Below are 21953 nucleotides of genomic sequence, written 5' to 3'. Positions count from 1 at the left end.
ACCTGACATCTGATTGATTTAATAACTGATTGATGGTTTGATTGATTGAATAATTGATTGATTTACCCTTCTTGGTTGGGGAAGGAGGTCTGTGAGGGGGAGGAGTGGGTGAGAGGAGAGGTGGAGGGTCTGAAGGTACACTGGCTCTGCTCTGGTCCTCCAGCATGATGCAGAGGAGTACCTGGAGATGCACCTGCAGAGAACAACACATTACTATCCATAACCTGACCAGGATATTAATACATTACTATCCACCACATTAATACAATCTGACCAGAGATCACATTACTATCCACCACATTAATACAATCTGACCAGAGATCATTACAATCCACCACATTAATACAATCTAACCAGATATCACATTACTATCCACCACATTAATACAATCTGACCAGAGATCATTACTATCCACCACATTAATACAATCTGACCAGAGATCATTACTATCCACCACATTAATACAATCTGACCAGAGATCATTACAATCCACCACATTAATACAATCTGACCAGAGATCATTACTATCCACCACATTAATACAATCTAACCAGAGATCATTACTATCCACCACATTAATACAATCTGACCAGAGATCATTACTATCCACCACATTAATACAATCTGACCAGAGATCATTACTATCCACCACATTAATACAATCTGACCAGAGATCATTACTATCCACCACATTAATACAATCTGACCAGATATCACATTACTATCCACCACATTAATACAATCTAACCAGAGATCATTACTATCCACCACATTAATACAATCTGACCAGATATCATTACTATCCACCACATTAATACAATCTGACCAGATATCACATTACTATCCACCACATTAATACAATCTGACCAGAGATCATTACTATCCACCACATTAATACAATCTGACCAGAGATCATTACTATCCACCACATTAATACAATCTGACCAGAGATCATTACTATCCACCACATTAATACAATCTGACCAGAGATCATTACTATCCACCACATTAATACAATCTGACCAGAGATCATTACTATCCACCACATTAATACAATCTGACCAGAGATCATTACTATCAACCACATTAATACAATCTGACCAGAGATCATTACTATCCACCACATTAATACAATCTAACCAGAGATCATTACTATCCACCACATTAATACAATCTGACCAGATATCACATTACTATCCACCACATTAATACAATCTGACCAGATATCACATTACTATCCACCACATTAATACAATCTAACCAGAGATCATTACTATCCACCACATTAATACAATCTGACCAGAGATCACATTACTATCCACCACATTAATACAATCTGACCAGAGATCATTACAATCCACCACATTAATACAATCTGACCAGAGATCATTACTATCCACCACATTAATACAATCTGACCAGAGATCACATTACTATCCACCACATTAATACAATCTGACCAGAGATCATTACTATCCACCACATTAATACAATCTGACCAGAGATCACATTACTATCAACCACATTAATACAATCTGACCAGAGATCATTACTATCCACCACATTAATACAATCTAACCAGAGATCATTACTATCCACCACATTAATACAATCTGACCAGATATCACATTACTATCCACCACATTAATACAATCTGACCAGAGATCACATTACTATCCACCACATTAATACAATCTGACCAGAGATCATTACAATCCACCACATTAATACAATCTGACCAGAGATCATTACTATCCACCACATTAATACAATCTAACCAGAGATCATTACTATCCACCACATTAATACAATCTGACCAGAGATCATTACTATCCACCACATTAATACAATCTAACCAGAGATCATTACTATCCACCACATTAATACAATCTGACCAGAGATCATTACTATCCACCACATTAATACAATCTGACCAGAGATCATTACTATCCACCACATTAATACAATCTGACCAGAGATCATTACTATCCACCACATTAATACAATCTGACCAGATATCACATTACTATCCACCACATTAATACAATCTGACCAGATATCACATTACTATCCACCACATTAATACAATCTGACCAGAGATCATTACTATCCACCACATTAATACAATCTGACCAGAGATCATTACTATCCACCACATTAATACAATCTGACCAGATATCATTACTATCCACCACATTAATACAATTTACTATCCACCACATTAATACAATCTGACCAGAGATCATTACTATCCACCACATTAATACAATCTGACCAGAGATCATTACTATCCACCACATTAATACAATCTAACCAGAGATCATTACTATCCACCACATTAATACAATCTAACCAATGAACTAAATCCTTCTTTATCATTGTCTGCAGAACACAAGACCAGGAAATCACCTCAAATAAACTATAATCAACATTGAAAAACCAGATGTCCCAATCCAGCCGGAAGGACCAGGGGAAAAAAAACGGGATTTGAAACTAAACTAAGCTTAAACAAACATGTTTATTTCTCTCTTAAATGAGTTGAAGAATAGCTGAATAATGATGTTGATTGGACCAGAGACTGACCGTCCACCCTGTGTGCAGCAGCAGGCTGGGGGCTGTGACAGGAGGAAGTAAAACCAACATGTCTGGTCGCAGCGCCGAGAGGAGCTTCTCCACCACTCTCCTCCAGGCCACCGGGTTTCTCCTGCTGGGCTGTACTGCTCCCGGTCTTCACCGTGGTCCTCCTGGCTCTCTGGGAGGGCGATGTGATGTCTCTGAGGGACAGCGGCCCTGACTGACCCTTCCTCAGACCAGGGGAGGTCTTAGGACCTGGGGCAGGAGCTGCGGAGCGGTCCTCTATCTTCTGGGCTGGGGTGTTGTTGGGTGTTGGACGGACTACTCCTAGTTCAGCCCCACCACTCTCTGTGCTGCTCCTGCTCAGTACACCAGCTGGTTGGGGCTCACTGTTATTATTCCCTGCAGACTTCCTGTCAGCAGCTGGTTTGGCTGTGGAGGTGGTTGAGGAGAACTGACCAGAGCCCACAGACCTTCTCCCTGGGTTACCAGAGGCTGTAGGGATGGAGCTGAATCTGGGACGAGGGATGGAACTCCTCCTCACATCCGTCTTGTTAGCTGGTCCTGGTCCACTCTGGTCAGAACCTGGATGTAGCCCAGCAGAGACCGGACGGGTCGTAGCAGCAGGGTAACCTTGTGTCAAACCCGCCTTAGCCTCCACGCCAGAGGATGAGGAGATATCTCCCTTGGCGATAGCCTGGTATTCGGTAGCCTGGTGTTGATAACCCGAGCTCTCGTTCTCCACAGTAACAACAAGTGACGCTGCCTGGGACTTCCTGTGGGAGGAGTTGAGGCTGTGGGAGGTGCCTGACTGGTCGCTGTCGCTGCTGGTGGATACCTCCTCCGTCTGTTTCAGGTACTTTTCAATGTCGAAGGCACTCAGATCCCCGGCACACTGGCTCCTCTGTAGAGCCTCCAGCAGGTCCCCGGCACACTGGCTCCTCTGTAGAGCCTCCAGCAGGTCCCCGGCACACTGGCTCCTCTGTAGAGCCTCCAGCAGGTCCCCGGCACACTGGCTCCTCTGTAGAGCCTCCAGCAGGTCCCCGGCACACTGGCTCCTCTGTAGAGCCTCCAGCAGGTCCCCGGCACACTGGCTCCTCTGTAGAGCCTCCAGCAGGTCCCCGGCACACTGGCTCCTCTGTAGAGCCTCCAGCAGGTCCCCGGCACACTGGCTCCTCTGTAGAGCCTCCAGCAGGTCCCCGGCACACTGGCTCCTCTGTAGAGCCTCCAGCAGGTCCCCGGCACACTGGCTCCTCTGTAGAGCCTCCAGCAGGTCCCCGGCACACTGGCTCCTCTGTAGAGCCTCCAGCAGGTCCCCGGCACACTGGCTCCTCTGTAGAGCCTCCAGCAGGTCCCCGGCACACTGGCTCCTCTGTAGAGCCTCCAGCAGGTCCCCGGCACACTGGCTCCTCTGTAGAGCCTCCAGCAGGTCCCCGGCACACTGGCTCCTCTGTAGAGCCTCCAGCAGGTCCCCGGCACACTGGCTCCTCTGTAGAGCCTCCAGCAGGTCCCCGGCACACTGGCTCCTCTGTAGAGCCTCCAGCAGGTCCCCCCGTTGGTCCAGTTGAACCCGGTTAGGACTGGGCTGGTCCAGTTCAACCCGGTTAGGGCTGGGAGTTTGTTCTTCCAGGACAGAGGCTGGGAATCAGAATCAAAATCTCCTTCAGATTTTTCATGACCTGGTGAAGTGGTGCTGACATCACCTTCCAACAAACACAACAGAATTAACCAGTCTGGGCTAGGGGGCAGTATTTTCACGGCCGGATGAAAAACATACCCAATTTAAACCGGTTACTACTCTTGCCCAGAAACTAGAATATGCATATTATTAGTAGATTTGGATAGAAAACACTTTAAAGTTTCAAACTGTTTGAATGGTGTCTGTGAGTAAAACAGAACTCATATGGCAGGCAAAAACCTGAGAAAAATACAAGCAGGAAATGAAAAATCTGGTACCTGTAGTTTTTTTCCAAGTCATTGCCAATCGAACACACAGTGAGTAAGGGTTCATTTTGCACGTCCTAAGGCTTCCACTAGATGTCAACAGTCTTTAGAAAGTTGTTTGAGACGTCTATGATGAACAGAGACGGAGCGAGAAGGGAAGTTGGTAACCCAGGGAAGGATGTTAGTTCATTGGCGCGTTCACGCGAGAGGAAGCTCTGTTCCAAAACGTTTTTCAAGACACTGGAATGGTCCGGTTGGAATATTACTGAAGTTTCACGTTAAAATGTCCCTAAAGATTGATGCTATACAACGTTTGACATGTTTGAACGAACGTAAATAGATTTTTTGGGGGGGGGGACTTTTTTGTCGTCACAATTTCCTCGCGCATCCTACATTTTGAGTAGCTAACTGAACGCGCAAACATGGAGTTATTTGGACATAAATTATGAACTTTATCGAACAAAATCAACATTTGTTGTGGACCTGGGATTCCTGGAAGTGCCTTCTGATGAAGATTATTAAAAGGTAAGTGAATATTTCTTATGCTATTTATGCATTTAGATGACTCCAAAATGACGGGTATCTATAATTGCCTGCTGTTTTTTATGAGCGCAGTACTCAGATTATTGCAAAGTGTGCTTTCCACGTAAAGTTATTTTGAAATCTGTCAATGCGGTTGCATAAAGGAGTAGCCCATCTATAATTCTATAATTCTATACTTCTATATAATTCTATAATTCTATAATTCTTAAAATAATTGTTATGTATTTTGTCAACGTTTATCATGAGGTATATTTTTGTAAATTCACCGGAATTTTTGGGTGGAAAATACATTTTCTGAACATCAAGCGCCAATGTAAAATGCTGTTTTTGGATATAAATATGAACTTGATGGAACAAAACAATGCATGTATTGTCTAACATAATGTCCTAGGAGTGTCATCTGATGAAGATTGTCAAAGGTTAGTGCATAATTTTAGCTGGTTTTGTGCTTTTGGACGGCTACCGTTGCTATGAAAATGCTAAGAAAATAGCTGTGTTGTTCTTTTGCTGTGGTGGTATCCTAACATAATCTAATGTTTTTCTTTCGCTGTAAAGCCTTTTTTGAAATCGGACAACGTGGTTAGATTAACGAGAGTCTTATCTTTAAAACGGTGTAAAATAGTTGATTGTTTGAGAAATTGAAATGATTCGATTTTTTGCCGTTTTGAATTTCGCGCCATGCTATCTTGTCAAGCAATCCCGGTAGCGGGATGAGAACGGGAAGGAGTCCCGTAGAGGTTATTAAAGAGTAGAATTTCAGCTGTAGTATGAATATGGGATACCTGGGGCTGGACGCGGCAGACCTTTCTGGCGTTGCCTCTGGATCCGACTCCTCTTTGAAAGCTCCATGATCATGGCAGCCAGCTGGGAGGGCTCCGAGGAGATGGAGGCATCTGCGATGGCCGAGGCAATGGTGCTGATAGACAACACGAGGTTAGACTGGTCTGTGCCGCTGCTGGGGCTGGGGTCCAGGCTGCCGGGGGAGGCTGAGGGAAGGGTCTGGCTGGGGGAGAGCAGGGCCTCAGGGAGGGGGGAGGCTGAGGGAAGGGTCTGGCTGGGGGAGAGCAGGGCCTCAGGGAGGGGGGAGGCTGAGGGAAGGGTCTGGCTGGGGGAGAGCAGGGCCTCAGGGAGGGGGGAGACTGAGGGAAGGGTCTGGCTGGGGGAGAGCAGGGCCTCAGGGAGGGGGGAGACTGATTCACAAGGCTCTGGCTCTTCATCTCCTGTCGGTGACACCCTGTCTGGAGCTGCCTCCACAGTCTTGTCCAAGTCCTCTACAAAAACAACACATTGGAAGTATCAACCACCACGTGTGATACTCTGATGACTGATTTGGGTTTAAAATGAGGAATAAATATGATGACTGTGATCAAGTATGAAAAATGATGCCAAACCAAGTCAAGATGTACTGGCTGGGTTGGCCGGCCTCACAGTGGGATTCAGGAATAAGTGTCTTACTGGCCGGCCTCACAGTGGGATTCAGGAATAAGTGTCTTACTGGCTGGGCTCACAGTGGGAATCAGGAATAAGTGTCTTACTGACTGGCCTCACAGTGGGAATCAGGAATAAGTGTCTTACTGGCTGGGCTCACAGTGGGATTCAGGAATAAGTGTCTTACTGGCTGGGCTCACAGTGGGATTCAGGAATAAGTGTCTTACTGGCCGGCCTCACAGTGGGAATCAGGAATAAGTGTCTTACTGGCTGGCCTCACAGTGGGAATCAGGAATAAGTGTCTTACTGGCTGGGCTCACAGTGGGATTCAGGAATAAGTGTCTTACTGGCCGGCCTCACAGTGGGAACCAGGAATAAGTGTCTTACTGGCTGGGCTCACAGTGGGAATCAGGAATAAGTGTCTTGCTGGGCGGCCTCACAGTGGGATTCAGGAATAAGTGTCTTACTGGCTGGGCTCACAGTGAGAACCAGGAATAAGTGTCGTGGACGTCCAGACGGTACCTACCTGTGTTCATGGTGCGGTCGTGGTCGGTGTCGCTGCGGACCGAGCTGTCCTGAGACAGGAAGTCTGATGGTTGAATCAGAGGAAATGGTTCCCTCTTCTCTGGAGAGGTGATGACGTAACCAAACGACGGCTGGAGAGGAAAGACACAACAACGAACTGGTCAAGTCAGATGGCTGATGGGAAGGGAAAATAAAAACCACAGGCTTAAACCCTCAGCGGTAGTCTGAAACACGGCGTCCCTACTCTCCCTTCGACCCGGCGGGCAGGTTTCCCGGACCGAGATGAAGGCTCCTATTCCTGAACTAAAAGCACACCCGACCCTACGAGACTACGTGAATAGTGAAAAGAGTAGAACGACGTGCTGCAGAGCGACGTCGACAAGACATGGAACGAGCCCCCATACCCGTTTGACTGTATCGTCCTCCCTGTCGTCCCCTAGACAGCCCAGGGCCTCAGAGCGCTGCTGGAAGAAGGTCCCCAGAGACAGACGGAGATAACTCTGGTTCCCTCTGTCCAGGTCCTGGGACACCTGGCTGGCCCTCATCAGGATGTGGCTGCTGGCCGGGAGTCTCCAGGACGTGTCGGATAGGAGACCTGGACTGGTGGAGTCCGACGTCATCACCTCCTCCTGCATGAACCGGTTCTCCTTCTCAAACACCTTCTGGTCCTCTATGATCTTCTCTATGGCGTTACCTGGAACACAATAAAAACAGGACGACTCCAGCAACACTGCTGATCTGTCTATGGCGTTACCTGGACATTCTGACGAGGCACAGCGCCATTCTGACGAGGCACAGCGCCATTCTGACGAGGCACAGCGATCATTCGGGACAGCGCCATTCTGACGAGGCACAGCGCCATTCTGACGAGGCACAGCGATCATTCGGGACAGCGCCATTCTGACGAGGCCCAGCGATCATTTGGGACAGCGACATTCTGACGAGGCCCAGCGATCATTAGGGACAGCGGCATTCTGACGAGGCCCAGCGATCATTAGGGACAGCGGCATTCTGACGAGGCCCAGCGATCATTAGGGACAGCGGCATTCTGACGAGGCACAGCGATCATTAGGGACAGCGACATTCTGACGAGGCACAGCGATCATTAGGGACAGCGACATTCTGACGAGGCACAGCGATCATTAGGGACAGCGACATTCTGACGAGGCACAGCGATCATTAGGGACAGCGACATTCTGACGAGGCCCAGCGATCATTTGGGACAGCGACATTCTGACGAGGCCCAGCGATCATTTGGGACAGCGGCATTCTGACGAGGCCCAGCGATCATTAGGGACAGCGGCATTCTGACGAGGCACAGCGATCATTTGGGACAGCGACATTATATTCTGATGAGGCACAGCGATCATTAGGGACAGCGACATTCTGACGAGGCACAGCGATCATTAGGCACAGCGACATTCTGACGAGGCACAGCGATCATTAGGCACAGCGACATTCTGACGAGGCACAGCGATCATTCGGGACAGCACCAATCTGACGAGGCACAGCGATCATTAGGGACAGCACCATTCTGACGAGGCACAGCGATCATTTGGGACAGCGACATTCTGACGAGGCACAGCGATCATTCGGGACAGCGACATTCTGACGAGGCACAGCGATCATTCGGGACAGCGCCATTCTGACGAGGGACAGCGCCATTCTGACGAGGCACAGCGCCATTCTGACGAGGCACAGCGATCATTCGGGACAGCGCCATTCTGACGAGGCACAGCGATCATTAGGGACAGCGCCATTCTGACGAGGCACAGCGACATTCTGACGAGGCACAGCGATCATTAGGGACAGCGCCATTCTGACGAGGCACAGCGATCATTCGGGACAGCGCCATTCTGACGAGGCACAGCGATCATTCGGGACAGCGCCATTCTGACGAGGCACAGCGATCATTCGGGACAGCGCCATTCTGACGAGGCACAGCGATCATTCGGGACAGCGCCATTCTGACGAGGCACAGCGATCATTCGGGACAGCGCCATTCTGACGAGGCACAGCGATCATTCGGGACAGCGCCATTCTGACGAGGCACAGCGATCATTAGGGACAGCGACATTCTGACGAGGCACAGCGATCATTAGGGACAGCGACATTCTGACGAGGCACAGCGATCATTAGGGACAGCGACATTCTGACGAGGCACAGCGATCATTAGGGACAGCGACATTCTGACGAGGCACAGCGATCATTTGGGACAGCACCATTCTGACGAGGCACAGCGACATTGACGAGGCACAGTAACATTCTGACGAGGCACAGCGATCATTAGGGACAGCACCAATCTGACGAGGCACATCGATCATTCGGGACAGCGACATTCTGACGAGGCACAGCGATTATTTGGCACAGCGACATTCTGACGAGGCACAGTGACATTCTGACGAGGCACAGCGATCATTCGGCACAGCGCCATTCTGACGAGGCACAGCGATCATTAGGGACAGCGCCATTCTGACGAGGCACAGCGATCATTTGGGACAGCGCCATTCTGACGAGGCACAGCGATCATTTGGGACAGCGACATTCTGATGAGGCACAGCGACATTCTGACGAGGCACAGCGACATTCTGACGAGGCACAGCGATCATTTTCAGATGTAACTGTTGACAGGCATAGATAGGTGTGTGACGGCCAATAGAGCACGGTTTGGACCGCTGTTCGTTCAATCAGCATTCAGGATCCAGACAAACCGTTTTATAGTGGATCTTTCGTACCGACGCTACGGTGGGGAACACCTAGTTATCACAACCAAAAGGAACAAAACACAAATCCCTATTTCCATGTACAGCTTAAAAATAACAGTTTGACAATAACCCCTGTACTTACTGCCTGGAACGAAGTCCTCAGCCTGGAACTGGTCTGCTGACTCCGGAAGCTGCTTCCCATCCACCTCCTTCTCAAAGGACGAGTAGTAAGCCAGATCAGTCACCCACTTCCCCTCCTCGTTCTGGTAGACCACACTGGGAGAGGCTGGGACACACACACACACACACACACACACACACACACACACACACACACCTGATGGAGACCTTGTTCTATAAACCAGGGTACCAGACAACTTGACGGATTGGTCCAAAATCAAGTCACAAAAAAACATTCATTTTCTGTCCATGAATTTATAGCAGTGTAAGTTGTTACATCATATATTAAGCTTTAATCAGTTAAATTAGATATTAAAATACGAACCCTGTTAGGATCCTGGATCTAGTTGGATTAGATATTAAACATGAACCCTGTAAGGATCCTGGATCCAGTTGATTAGATATTAAACATGAACCCTGTAAGGATCCTGGATCTAGTTGGATTAGATATTAAACATGAACCCTGTAAGGATCCTGGATCCAGTTGATTAGATATTAAACATGAACCCTGTTAGGATCCTGGATCTAGTTGATTAGATATTAAACATGAACCGTGTTAGCTAAGAACAAATTCTTATTTACAACGACGTCCTACCGGGGAACAGTGGGTTAACTGCCTTGTTCAGTGGCAGAACGACAGATTTTTACCTTGTCAGATCAGGATTCGATCCAGCAACCTTTCGGTTACAGGCCCAACGCTCCAACCACCAGGCTACCCGCCCGCCCGCCCCCAACCAACCACCAGGCTACCCGCCCGCCCGCCCGCCCCAACCACCAGGCTACCCGCCCGCCCGCCCGCCCCAACCACCAGGCTACCCGCCCGCCCCCAACCACCAGGCTACCCGCCCGCCCCAACCACCAGGCTACCCGCCCGCCCCAACCACCAGGCTACCCGCCCGCCCCAACCACCAGGCTACCCGCCCGCCCCAACCACCAGGCTACCCGCCCCAACCACCAGGCTACCCGCCCCAACCACCAGGCTACCCGCCCCAACCACCAGGCTACCCGCCCCAACCACCAGGCTACCCGCCCCCAACCACCAGGCTACCCGCCCCAACCACCAGGCTACCCGCCTCCAACCACCAGGCTACCCGCCTCCAACCACCAGGCTACCCGCCACTACATAGGGAGCTGTTTGTACCAGGACACTACATAGGGAGCCGTTTGTACCAGGACACTACATAGGGAGCCGTTTGTACTAGGACACTACATAGGGAGCCGTTTGGGACTTACCCGGTTGGAAGTCCAGGTTATCAGGACAGTGGTTCCAGTCGCTGTCAGAGTGAGAGTCCTCCTCCGGGTGGAAGCTCTGAGAGAGGTACTTAGCCTCCAGAGAGGTGGAGAGAAGATCCTTCTCACCCCGACTCGTGTCTGACAGGCCAGGAGGACCAGGAGGTGCAGAGGAGTCCCCACATGGACCTCCTCTTGGCCCCAGGGCAGCAGGCCTCCCCCTCCCCTCCTCCTCCTCCTCCTCCTCCTCCTCATCATCACTATGCGAAAGAAGCACCTGGTATAGAAGGGCAGCAACTTACTAACACCGTAGAATTGTTTTTACCTTCATTTAAAACTAGGAGATGTTGGGATTCTTCAAAACTGTTTAACTCCAAGGGCAGCATGTCATCCTAAATGATTGGTTGTGTAAGTGTACCTGAGAGAGGTGGAAGCTGTTCTGTGTGGTCTGGAGGTGAGAGGTCATGTCCTGGGGTCTCCAGTGTCCAGCACCAGTCCTCAGGTATATAGAATCCAAGACATCTGGACCCTGCTCTGCCAACCCAGACTCTGTACTGTCCATGGCATCCTGCACACACACACACACACACACACACACACACACACACACACACACACACACAGGGAGATTATACAAGCGTCTGTGTTGTATGTGAACAGTATCACTGCAGGTGACCGTATTACGTCCGGTAAATAGCACAGAACATAAGGTAGTGGGCGGCCAGGAGTTTTTCCCCTGACAGCGTGACCTGACCCGGAGGAACTCCTGGCCTCTAGGTACAACTCCTGCCACGTACAAAGTCTCAGTCCACACAAACGGTGTTGTAACGGAAAAATGGCCGACAGAAAACTCACCAGCGCTTCCTGTCTGTCTAAGGTCATACTCCAATTGACAGGGGACGTCCTCTGGGGCCCAGAGTTGGTCTCTCCAGTCCCCACCGGCCCCACACGGTCCCCCATCAGGCTGCCCCGGCTCAGCCCCAGTAGAGAGCGAGGGTCTTGGGTATTCTCTCCCGGCACGCTGCCCCCAGGATCCCAAGCCCCGCAGAACATCGTAGGTAGTCTGGGCCGAGGAGGAGGAGGAGGAGAAGGGTAGAGCGGACACTCCACCGTTCCCTCCCTCCTCACTCCCACTGCTCCCGTCGCCTCCTCCTCCTGGTGAAGAACAGATGACCGGTTACCCCCGGTTACCCCCGGTTACCAACATCCACTCAGAGGTTAGCGAGTTCATATCAGGAAATCAGTCAATTTAAATAAATTCCTTTAGGTCCTAATCTATGGATTTCACTAGGATATGAATATGTTGGTCAGAAAACCTTAAAATAAATAAAAGGTAGGGGGTGTGGATCAGAAAACCAGTCAGTATCTGGTGTGACCACCTCATGCAGCGAGACACATCTCCTTCACATAGAGTTGGTCCGGCTGCTGATTGGTCCGGCTGCTGATTGGTCCGGCTGCTGATTGGTCCGGCTGCTGATTGGTCCGGCTGCTGATTGATCAGGCTGCTGATTGATCAGGCTGCTGATTGATCAGGCTGCTGATTGGTCCGGCTGTTGATTGATCAGGCTGTTGATTGATCAGGCTGTTGATTGATCAGGCTGTTGATTGATCAGGCTGCTGATTGATCAGGCTGCTGATTGATCAGGCTGCTGATTGATCAGGCTGCTGATTGATCAGGCTGTTGATTGATCAGGCTGTTGATTGATCAGGCTGTTGGTCGTGGCCTGTGGAATGTTGTCCCACTCCTCCTTCACTGGCTGAGCAAAGTTGGTGGATATTTTGGCGGGAACTGGAACACGCTGTCGTACACGTCGATCCAGAGCATTCCAAACATGCTCAATGGGTGACATGTCTGGTGAGTATGCAGGCCATGGAAGAACTGGGACATTTTCAGCTTCCAGGAATTGTGTTCAGATCCTTGTGACATGGGGGGCCGTGCATTATCATGCTGAAGTGTGGGGTGATGGTGGTGGATGAACGGCACGACAACGGGGCCTCAGGATCTCATCACTGTATTTCTGTGCATTCAAATTGCCATCGATAAAACGCCATAGTGTTCGTTGTCCGTAGCTTACGCCTGGTCCATACCATAACCCCACCTCCACCATGGGGCCCGTACCATAACCCCACCATGGGGCCCGTACCATAACCCCACCATGGGGCCCGTACCATAACCCCACCATGGGGCCCGTACCATAACCCCACCATGGGGCCCGTACCATAACCCCACCATGGGGCCCGTACCATAACCCCACCATGGGGCCCGTACCATAACCCCACCATGGGGCCCGTACCATAACCCCACCATAGGAAGCTCTGTTCACAATGTTGACATCAGCAAACCCGCTCACCCACACAACACCATACACGTGGTCTGCGGTTATGAGGCAAGTTGGACATACCGCCAAATTCTCTAAAATGACGTTGGAGGCGGCATATGATAGAGAAATGAACATTCAATTATCCGGCAACAGCTCGTGGAGATTTCTGCAGACAGCATGCCAATTGCAAACTTCCTCAAAATTTGAGACATCTGTGGCATTGTGTTGTGTGAGAAAAATTCACATTTTAGAGTGACCTTGTATTGTCCCCAGCACAAGGTGCACCTGTGTAACGATCATGATGTTTAATCAGCTTGTTGATATGCCACACCTGTCAGGTGGATGGATTATCTTGGCAAAGGAGAAATACTCACTAACAGGGATGTTAACAAATTTGTGCACAAAACTGGAGAGAAATATGCTTTTTTGTGCAAAATTGAACATTTCTGGGATCTTTTATTTCAGCTCATGAAACACGAGACCAACACTTCCTATTTTTTGTTCGGTGTTTGTTACCTGTTACAGTGTTGATGACTTGGCCCTCTGCAGAGTATCTGTGTTCTAACCCAGTTAGAGAAGGGTTACGACCAGAGTCTTCGTCGGAGCTGCCTCCCTCCAGCCCAGGTCTGAAGCTGGGACGGTTGCTCTCGCCCACCTAAACCCAGACAGACATAACCCATGACCTCTGGTCAGACAGGCTAAAACAGGGCTGTGTTCAGTAGGACTATTTAGGACAAAAACATTTAGAAACCAAAACGCTACATCCAACTTATCAAATACTGATTGTTTGAGACTGACCTCCCTTATCTCACCTCATTTGCTCACATCACACAACTAGACTACCTGGTTAAATAAAGGACTTGTTCTCAACTGGCCTACCTGGTTAAATAAAGGACTTGTTCTCAACTAGCCTACCTGGTTAAATAAAGGACTTGTTCTCAACTAGCCTACCTGGTTAAATAAAGGACTTGTTCTCAACTAGCCTAGCTGGTTAAATAAAGGACTTGTTCTCAACTAGCCTACCTGGTTAAATAAAGGTGAAATTATATTTTTTTAAATGGTACATTCTGTTTTGCAACTGTTGTTCAGCTTTGTGTTTTCTACTGAAAACCAACCAAGGTCAAACAGAAGCAGTGAGATGGAGAGACAGACAGACGGGGGGACAGAGACGTGATCATACCAGCTGAAGCAGTGAGATGGAGAGACAGACAGACGGGGGACAGAGACGTGATCATACCAGCTGAAGCAGTGAGATGGAGAGACAGACAGACGGGGGACAGAGACGTGATCATACCAGCTGAAGCAGTGAGATGGAGAGACAGACAGACGGGGGGACAGAGACGTGATCATACCAGCTGAAGCAGTGAGATGGAGAGACAGACAGACGGGGGACAGAGACGTGATCATACCAGCTGAAGCAGTGAGATGGAGAGACAGACAGACGGGGGGACAGAGACGTGATCATACCAGCTGAAGCAGTGAGATGGAGAGACAGACAGACGGGGGACAGAGACGTGATCATACCAGCTGAAGCAGTGAGATGGAGAGACAGACAGACGGGGGGACAGAGACGTGATCATACCAGCTGAAGCAGTGAGATGGAGAGACAGACAGACGGGGGACAGAGACGTGATCATACCAGCTGAAGCAGTGAGATGGAGAGACAGACAGACGGGGGACAGAGACGTGATCATACCAGCTGAAGCAGTGAGATGGAGAGACAGACAGACGGGGGACAGAGACGTGATCATACCAGCTGTCGGGAGGTGCTGGACAGCAGCAGTCTGTGTCTGGTAGAAGTGTGTCTCCTAGCCGTCTCCAGTTCGTCCTCAGTGTCCTCCTCGTCACTACCAGGACACGAGTCCATCCCTGTAGCAGCAAGCCGCACGTCAGGCATCTGGAAACACTCATGACAGGACAAACAATCCAATCTTAGTGAAACCAGGCTGAAATAGAACACTAATATATACTGTTTAGTTTGTACAGGAAGATGAATAAAGGATACTAGTTGTGAACAAGATCCATTGGCTGACAAGTGTATGACTGAGCTGCTCTTAGTCTTCATAAAAAAAGGTTTCAATATACCAGTGTTTTCCGCTAGTACATAGGAATAGCCAACCAGGCCCCCGCCGAGCCAGAGTCGTAGCCAACCAGGCCCCGCCGAGCCAGAGTCGTAGCCAACCAGGCCCTCCCCCCGAGCCAGAGTCGTAGCCAACCAGGCCCTCCCGCCGAGCCAGAGTCGTAGCCAACCAGGCCCCCGCCGAGCCAGAGTCGTAGCCAACCAGGCCCTCCCGCCGAGCCAGAGTCGTAGCCAACCAGGCCCCGCCGAGCCAGAGTCGTAGCCAACCAGGCCCCCGCCGAGCCAGAGTCGTAGCCAACCAGGCCCCGGCGAGCCAGAGTCGTAGCCAACCAGGCCCCGGCGAGCCAGAGTCGTAGCCAACCAGGCCCTCCCCGAGCCAGAGTCGTAGCCAACCAGGCCCTCCCCCCGAGCCAGAGTCGTAGCCAACCAGGCCCCCGGCGAGCCAGAGTCGTAGCCAACCAGGCCCCGGCGAGCCAGAGTCGTAGCCAACCAGGCCCCGGCGAGCCAGAGTCGTAGCCAACCAGGCCCCGGCGAGCCAGAGTCGTAGCCAACCAGGCCCTCCCCCCGAGCCAGAGTCGTAGCCAACCAGGCCCCGCCGAGCCAGAGACGTAGCCAACCAGGCCCAACCGAGCCAGAGTCGTAGCCAACCAGGCCCAACCGAGCCAGAGGTGGTTGAAATTTGTGGAATCTGGTACATTCTACTGCCTTGATTTGATCCGAAATACACACTAAATTATTCAATACTTTATCGAGTTTACCTCCCAGATTGGAAACATTTGTGGTATTGTGTAGAAAGACATTACTTTACAATTTAAATTACTGAACATGAATTCAGTGTATTGTCAGTTGTTTTGGATATATGACCAGGACTAAGAACATTAAAAAACTTTAATATTTAATCAAATCTTCTTTGATATTGACCATAACCTATCGGTGGGGGAAACCTGTGTTATGGCTTTTCAACCTCAGCTCTGAATCCACAATATGGCAATCTAATAGAACTCAGGGGGTTTTCTTTAATGGAAGCTTCTCTAATTTGAAACAGTGTGGTGTACCACAGGGCAGCTCTCTAGGACCTCTACTCTTTTTACCAATGACCTGCCACAGCCCACCTAGTCAACACTGGCTGCTCGGCTGCCAATCACAGCTCACCTAGTCAACACTGGCTGCTCGGCTGCCAATCACAGCCCACCGAGTCAACACTGGCTGCTCGGCTGCCAATCACAGCCCACCGAGTCAACACTGGCTGCCAATCACAGCCCACCGAGTCAACACTGGCTGCCAATCACAGCCCACCGAGTCAACACTGGCTGCCAATCACAGCCCACCGAGTCAACACTGGCTGCCAATCACAGCCCACCGAGTCAACACTGGCTGCCAATCACAGCCCACCTAGTCAACACTGGCTGCCAATCACAGCCCACCTAGTCAACACTGGCTGCCAATCACAGCCCACCTAGTCAACACTGGCTGCCAATCACAGCCCACCTAGTCAACACTGGCTGCCAATCACAGCCCACCTAGTCAACACTGGCTGCTCGGCTGCCAATCACAGCCCACCGAGTCAACACTGGCTGCTCGGCTGCCAATCACAGCCCACCTAGTCAACACTGGCTGCTCGGCTGCCAATCACAGCCCACCTAGTCAACACTGGCTGCTCGGCTGCCAATCACAGCCCACCGAGTCAACACTGGCTGCCCGTCCGGAAAGTAATACAGTCATGGAGGAGCGGTATCCACCTGATCATAGAGTCGTGGAGGAGCGGTATCCACCTGATCATAGAGTCGTGGAGGAGCGGTATCCACCTGATCATAGAGTCATGGAGGAGCGGTATCCACCTGATCATAGAGTCGTGGAGGAGCGGTATCCACCTGATCATAGAGTCGTGGAGGAGCGGTATCCACCTGATCATAGAGTCATGGAGGAGCGGTATCCACCTGATCATAGAGTCATGGAGGAGCGGTATCCACCTGATCATAGAGTCATGGAGGAGCGGTATCCACCTGATCATAGAGTCATGGAGGAGCGGTATCCACCTGATCATAGAGTCATGGAGGAGCGGTATCCACCTGATCATAGAGTCGTGGAGGAGCGGTATCCACCTGATCATAGAGTCATGGAGGAGCGGTATCCACCTGATCACAGAGTCATGGAGGAGCGGTATCCACCTGATCATAGAGTCATGGAGGAGCGGTATCCACCTGATCATAGAGTCATGGAGGAGCGGTATCCACCTGATCATAGAGTCATGGAGGAGCGGTATCCACCTGATCATAGAGTCATGGAGGAGCGGTATCCACCTGATCATAGAGTCATGGAGGAGCGGTATCCACCTGATCATAGTAATAGAGTCATGGAGGAGCGGTATCCACCTGATCATAGAGTCATGGAGGAGCGGTATCCACCTGATCATAGAGTCATGGAGGAGCGGTATCCACCTGATCATAGAGTCATGGAGGAGCGGTATCCACCTGATCATAGTAATAGAGTCATGGAGGAGCGGTATCCACCTGATCATAGAGTCATGGAGGAGCGGTATCCACCTGATCATAGAGTCATGGAGGAGCGGTATCCACCTGATCATAGAGTCATGGAGGAGCGGTATCCACCTGATCATAGAGTCATGGAGGAGCGGTATCCACCTGATCATAGAGTCGTGGAGGAGCGGTATCCACCTGATCATAGAGTCGTGGAGGAGCGGTCCCCACCTGATCATAGAGTCGTGGAGGAGCGGTATCCACCTGATCATAGAGTCATGGAGGAGCGGTATCCACCTGATCATAGAGTCATGGAGGAGCGGTATCCACCTGATCATAGTAATAGAGTCATGGAGGAGCGGTATCCACCTGATCATAGAGTCATGGAGGAGCGGTATCCACCTGATCATAGAGTCATGGAGGAGCGGTATCCACCTGATCATAGAGTCATGGAGGAGCGGTATCCACCTGATCATAGAGTCATGGAGGAGCGGTATCCACCTGATCATAGAGTCATGGAGGAGCGGTATCCACCTGATCATAGTAATAGAGTCATGGAGGAGCGGTATCCACCTGATCATAGAGTCATGGAGGAGCGGTATCCACCTGATCATAGAGTCGTGGAGGAGCGGTATCCACCTGATCATAGAGTCGTGGAGGAGCGGTATCCACCTGATCATAGAGTCATGGAGGAGCGGTATCCACCTGATCATAGAGTCATGGAGGAGCGGTATCCACCTGATCATAGAGTCATGGAGGAGCGGTATCCACCTGATCATAGAGTCATGGAGGAGCGGTATCCACCTGATCATAGTAATAGAGTCATGGAGGAGCGGTATCCACCTGATCATAGTAATAGAGTCATGGAGGAGCGGTATCCACCTGATCATAGAGTCATGGAGGAGCGGTATCCACCTGATCACAGAGTCATGGAGGAGCGGTCTCCACCTGATCATAGAGTCATGGAGGAGCGGTATCCACCTGATCATAGAGTCATGGAGGAGCGGTCTCCACCTGATCATACAGTCATGGAGGAGCGGTATCCACCTGATCATAGAGTCATGGAGGAGCGGTATCCACCTGATCATAGAGTCATGGAGGAGCGGTATCCACCTGATCATAGAGTCATGGAGGAGCGGTATCCACCTGATCATAGAGTCATGGAGGAGCGGTATCCACCTGATCATAGAGTCGTGGAGGAGCGGTATCCACCTGATCATAGAGTCATGGAGGAGCGGTCTCCACCTGATCATAGTAATACAGTCATGGAGGAGCGGTATCCACCTGATCATAGAGTCATGGAGGAGCGGTATCCACCTGATCATAGAGTCATGGAGGAGCGGTATCCACCTGATCATAGAGTCATGGAGGAGCGGTATCCACCTGATCATAGAGTCATGGAGGAGCGGTATCCACCTGATCATAGTAATAGAGTCATGGAGGAGCGGTATCCACCTGATCATAGAGTCATGGAGGAGCGGTATCCACCTGATCACAGAGTCATGGAGGAGCGGTCTCCACCTGATCATAGAGTCATGGAGGAGCGGTATCCACCTGATCATAGAGTCATGGAGGAGCCGGTCTCCACCTGATCATACAGTCATGGAGGAGCGGTATCCACCTGATCATAGAGTCATGGAGGAGCGGTATCCACCTGATCATAGAGTCATGGAGGAGCGGTATCCACCTGATCATAGAGTCATGGAGGAGCGGTATCCACCTGATCATAGAGTCGTGGAGGAGCGGTATCCACCTGATCATAGAGTCATGGAGGAGCGGTCTCCACCTGATCATAGTAATACAGTCATGGAGGAGCGGTATCCACCTGATCATAGAGTCATGGAGGAGCGGTATCCACCTGATCATAGAGTCATGGAGGAGCGGTATCCACCTGATCATAGTAATAGAGTCATGGAGGAGCGGTATCCACCTGATCATAGTAATAGAGTCATGGAGGAGCGGTATCCATCTGATCATAGAGTCATGGAGGAGCGGTATCCACCTGATCATAGAGTCGTGGAGGAGCGGTATCCACCTGATCATAGTAATAGAGTCGTGGAGGAGCGGTATCCACCTGATCATAGAGTCATGGAGGAGCGGTATCCACCTGATCACAGAGTCATGGAGGAGCGGTATCCACCTGATCACAGAGTCATGGAGGAGCGGTATCCACCTGATCATAGAGTCATGGAGGAGCGGTATCCACCTGATCATAGAGTCATGGAGGAGCGGTATCCACCTGATCATAGAGTCATGGAGGAGCGGTATCCACCTGATCATAGAGTCATGGAGGAGCGGTATCCACCTGATCATAGAGTCATGGAGGAGCGGTATCCACCTGATCATAGAGTCATGGAGGAGCGGTATCCACCTGATCATAGAGTCATGGAGGAGCGGTATCCACCTGATCATAGAGTCATGGAGGAGCGGTATCCACCTGATCATAGAGTCATGGAGGAGCGGTATCCACCTGATCATAGAGTCATGGAGGAGCGGTATCCACCTGATCATAGAGTCATGGAGGAGCGGTATCCACCTGATCATAGAGTCATGGAGGAGCGGTATCCACCTGATCATAGTAATAGAGTCATGGAGGAGCGGTATCCACCTGATCATAGTAATAGAGTCATGGAGGAGCGGTATCCACCTGATCATAGTAATAGAGTCATGGAGGAGCGGTATCCACCTGATCATAGTAATAGAGTCATGGAGGAGCGGTATCCACCTGATCATAGTAATAGAGTCATGGAGGAGCGGTATCCACCTGATCATAGAGTCATGGAGGAGCGGTATCCACCTGATCATAGTAATAGAGTCATGGAGGAGCGGTATCCACCTGATCATAGAGTCATGGAGGAGCGGTATCCACCTGATCATAGTAATAGAGTCATGGAGGAGCGGTATCCACCTGATCATAGAGTCATGGAGGAGCGGTATCCACCTGATCATAGAGTCATGGAGGAGCGGTATCCACCTGATCATAGAGTCATGGAGGAGCGGTATCCACCTGATCATAGTAATAGAGTCATGGAGGAGCGGTATCCACCTGATCATAGTAATAGAGTCGTGGAGGAGCGGTATCCACCTGATCATAGTAATAGAGTCATGGAGGAGCGGTATCCACCTGATCATAGAGTCATGGAGGAGCGGTATCCACCTGATCATAGAGTCATGGAGGAGCGGTATCCACCTGATCATAGTAATAGAGTCGTGGAGGAGCGGTATCCACCTGATCATAGTAATAGAGTCATGGAGGAGCGGTATCCACCTGATCATAGTCATCCAGGAACTGGTATCGGTTCTGTGGTTCTGTGGAACTGGGCTGAGATGAATAGTCTTGGTTGGTTGGCTGGTCCTGAAAATCAATACAATATTATTATGAACGAAGAAACAAATTAAATGTATTTATAAAGCCCTTCTTACATCAGCTGATATCTCAAAGTGCTCTACAGAAACCCAGCCTAAAACCCCCCAAACAGCAAGCAATGCAGGTGTAGAAGCACAAACAGACAGATATAACAATGACATGTGTTGAGAGGGGAAGACAGCAGAGGAGAGAGAGAGAGACGGGGAGACAGCAGGGGAGAGAGAGAGGGAGACGGGGAGAAAGCAGGGGAGAGAGAGAGGGGAGAGGGGAAGACAGCAGGGGAGAGAGAGAGAGGGGAGAGGGGAAGACAGCAGGGGAGAGAGAGAGAGGAGAGGAGACAGCAGGGGAGAGAGGAGAGGAGACGGGGAGACAGCAGGGGAGAGAGAGAGGGAGACGGGGAGAAAGCAGGGAGACGGGGAGAAAGCAGGGAGACGGGGAGAAAGCAGGGGAGAGAGAGAGGGAGAGAGAGAGGGAGACGGGGAGAAAGCAGGGGAGAGAGAGAGGGAGACGGGGAGAAAGCAGGGGAGAGAGAGAGAGGGAGAGGGGAAGACAGCAGGGAGAGAGAGAGGAGAGGAGACG

The 21953-nt window shown here is 50.4% G+C and overlaps 1 protein-coding gene across 1 annotated transcript in view; it reads right to left on the bottom strand.

The window, feature by feature from the left end:
- The window catches only part of LOC106590754 (centrosomal protein of 192 kDa), an 87191-nt gene that overhangs the window by 54354 nt on the left and 10884 nt on the right, over positions 1-21953 (bottom strand). Inside the window, 12 exon segments of the mRNA XM_045713563.1 lie at positions 67-193; positions 2584-4212; positions 5844-6332; positions 7016-7145; positions 7419-7708; positions 9862-10005; positions 11133-11406; positions 11548-11697; positions 11985-12284; positions 13974-14105; positions 15204-15347; positions 15570-16235. Coding sequence (XP_045569519.1) covers positions 67-193; positions 2584-4212; positions 5844-6332; positions 7016-7145; positions 7419-7708; positions 9862-10005; positions 11133-11406; positions 11548-11697; positions 11985-12284; positions 13974-14105; positions 15204-15347; positions 15570-16235 — 4475 coding nt within the window.

This window comes from Salmo salar, unplaced genomic scaffold, assembly GCF_905237065.1.
Source record: "Salmo salar unplaced genomic scaffold, Ssal_v3.1, whole genome shotgun sequence".
NCBI lineage: Eukaryota > Metazoa > Chordata > Actinopteri > Salmoniformes > Salmonidae > Salmo > Salmo salar.
This window is presented reverse-complemented; position numbering and strand designations above follow the sequence as displayed.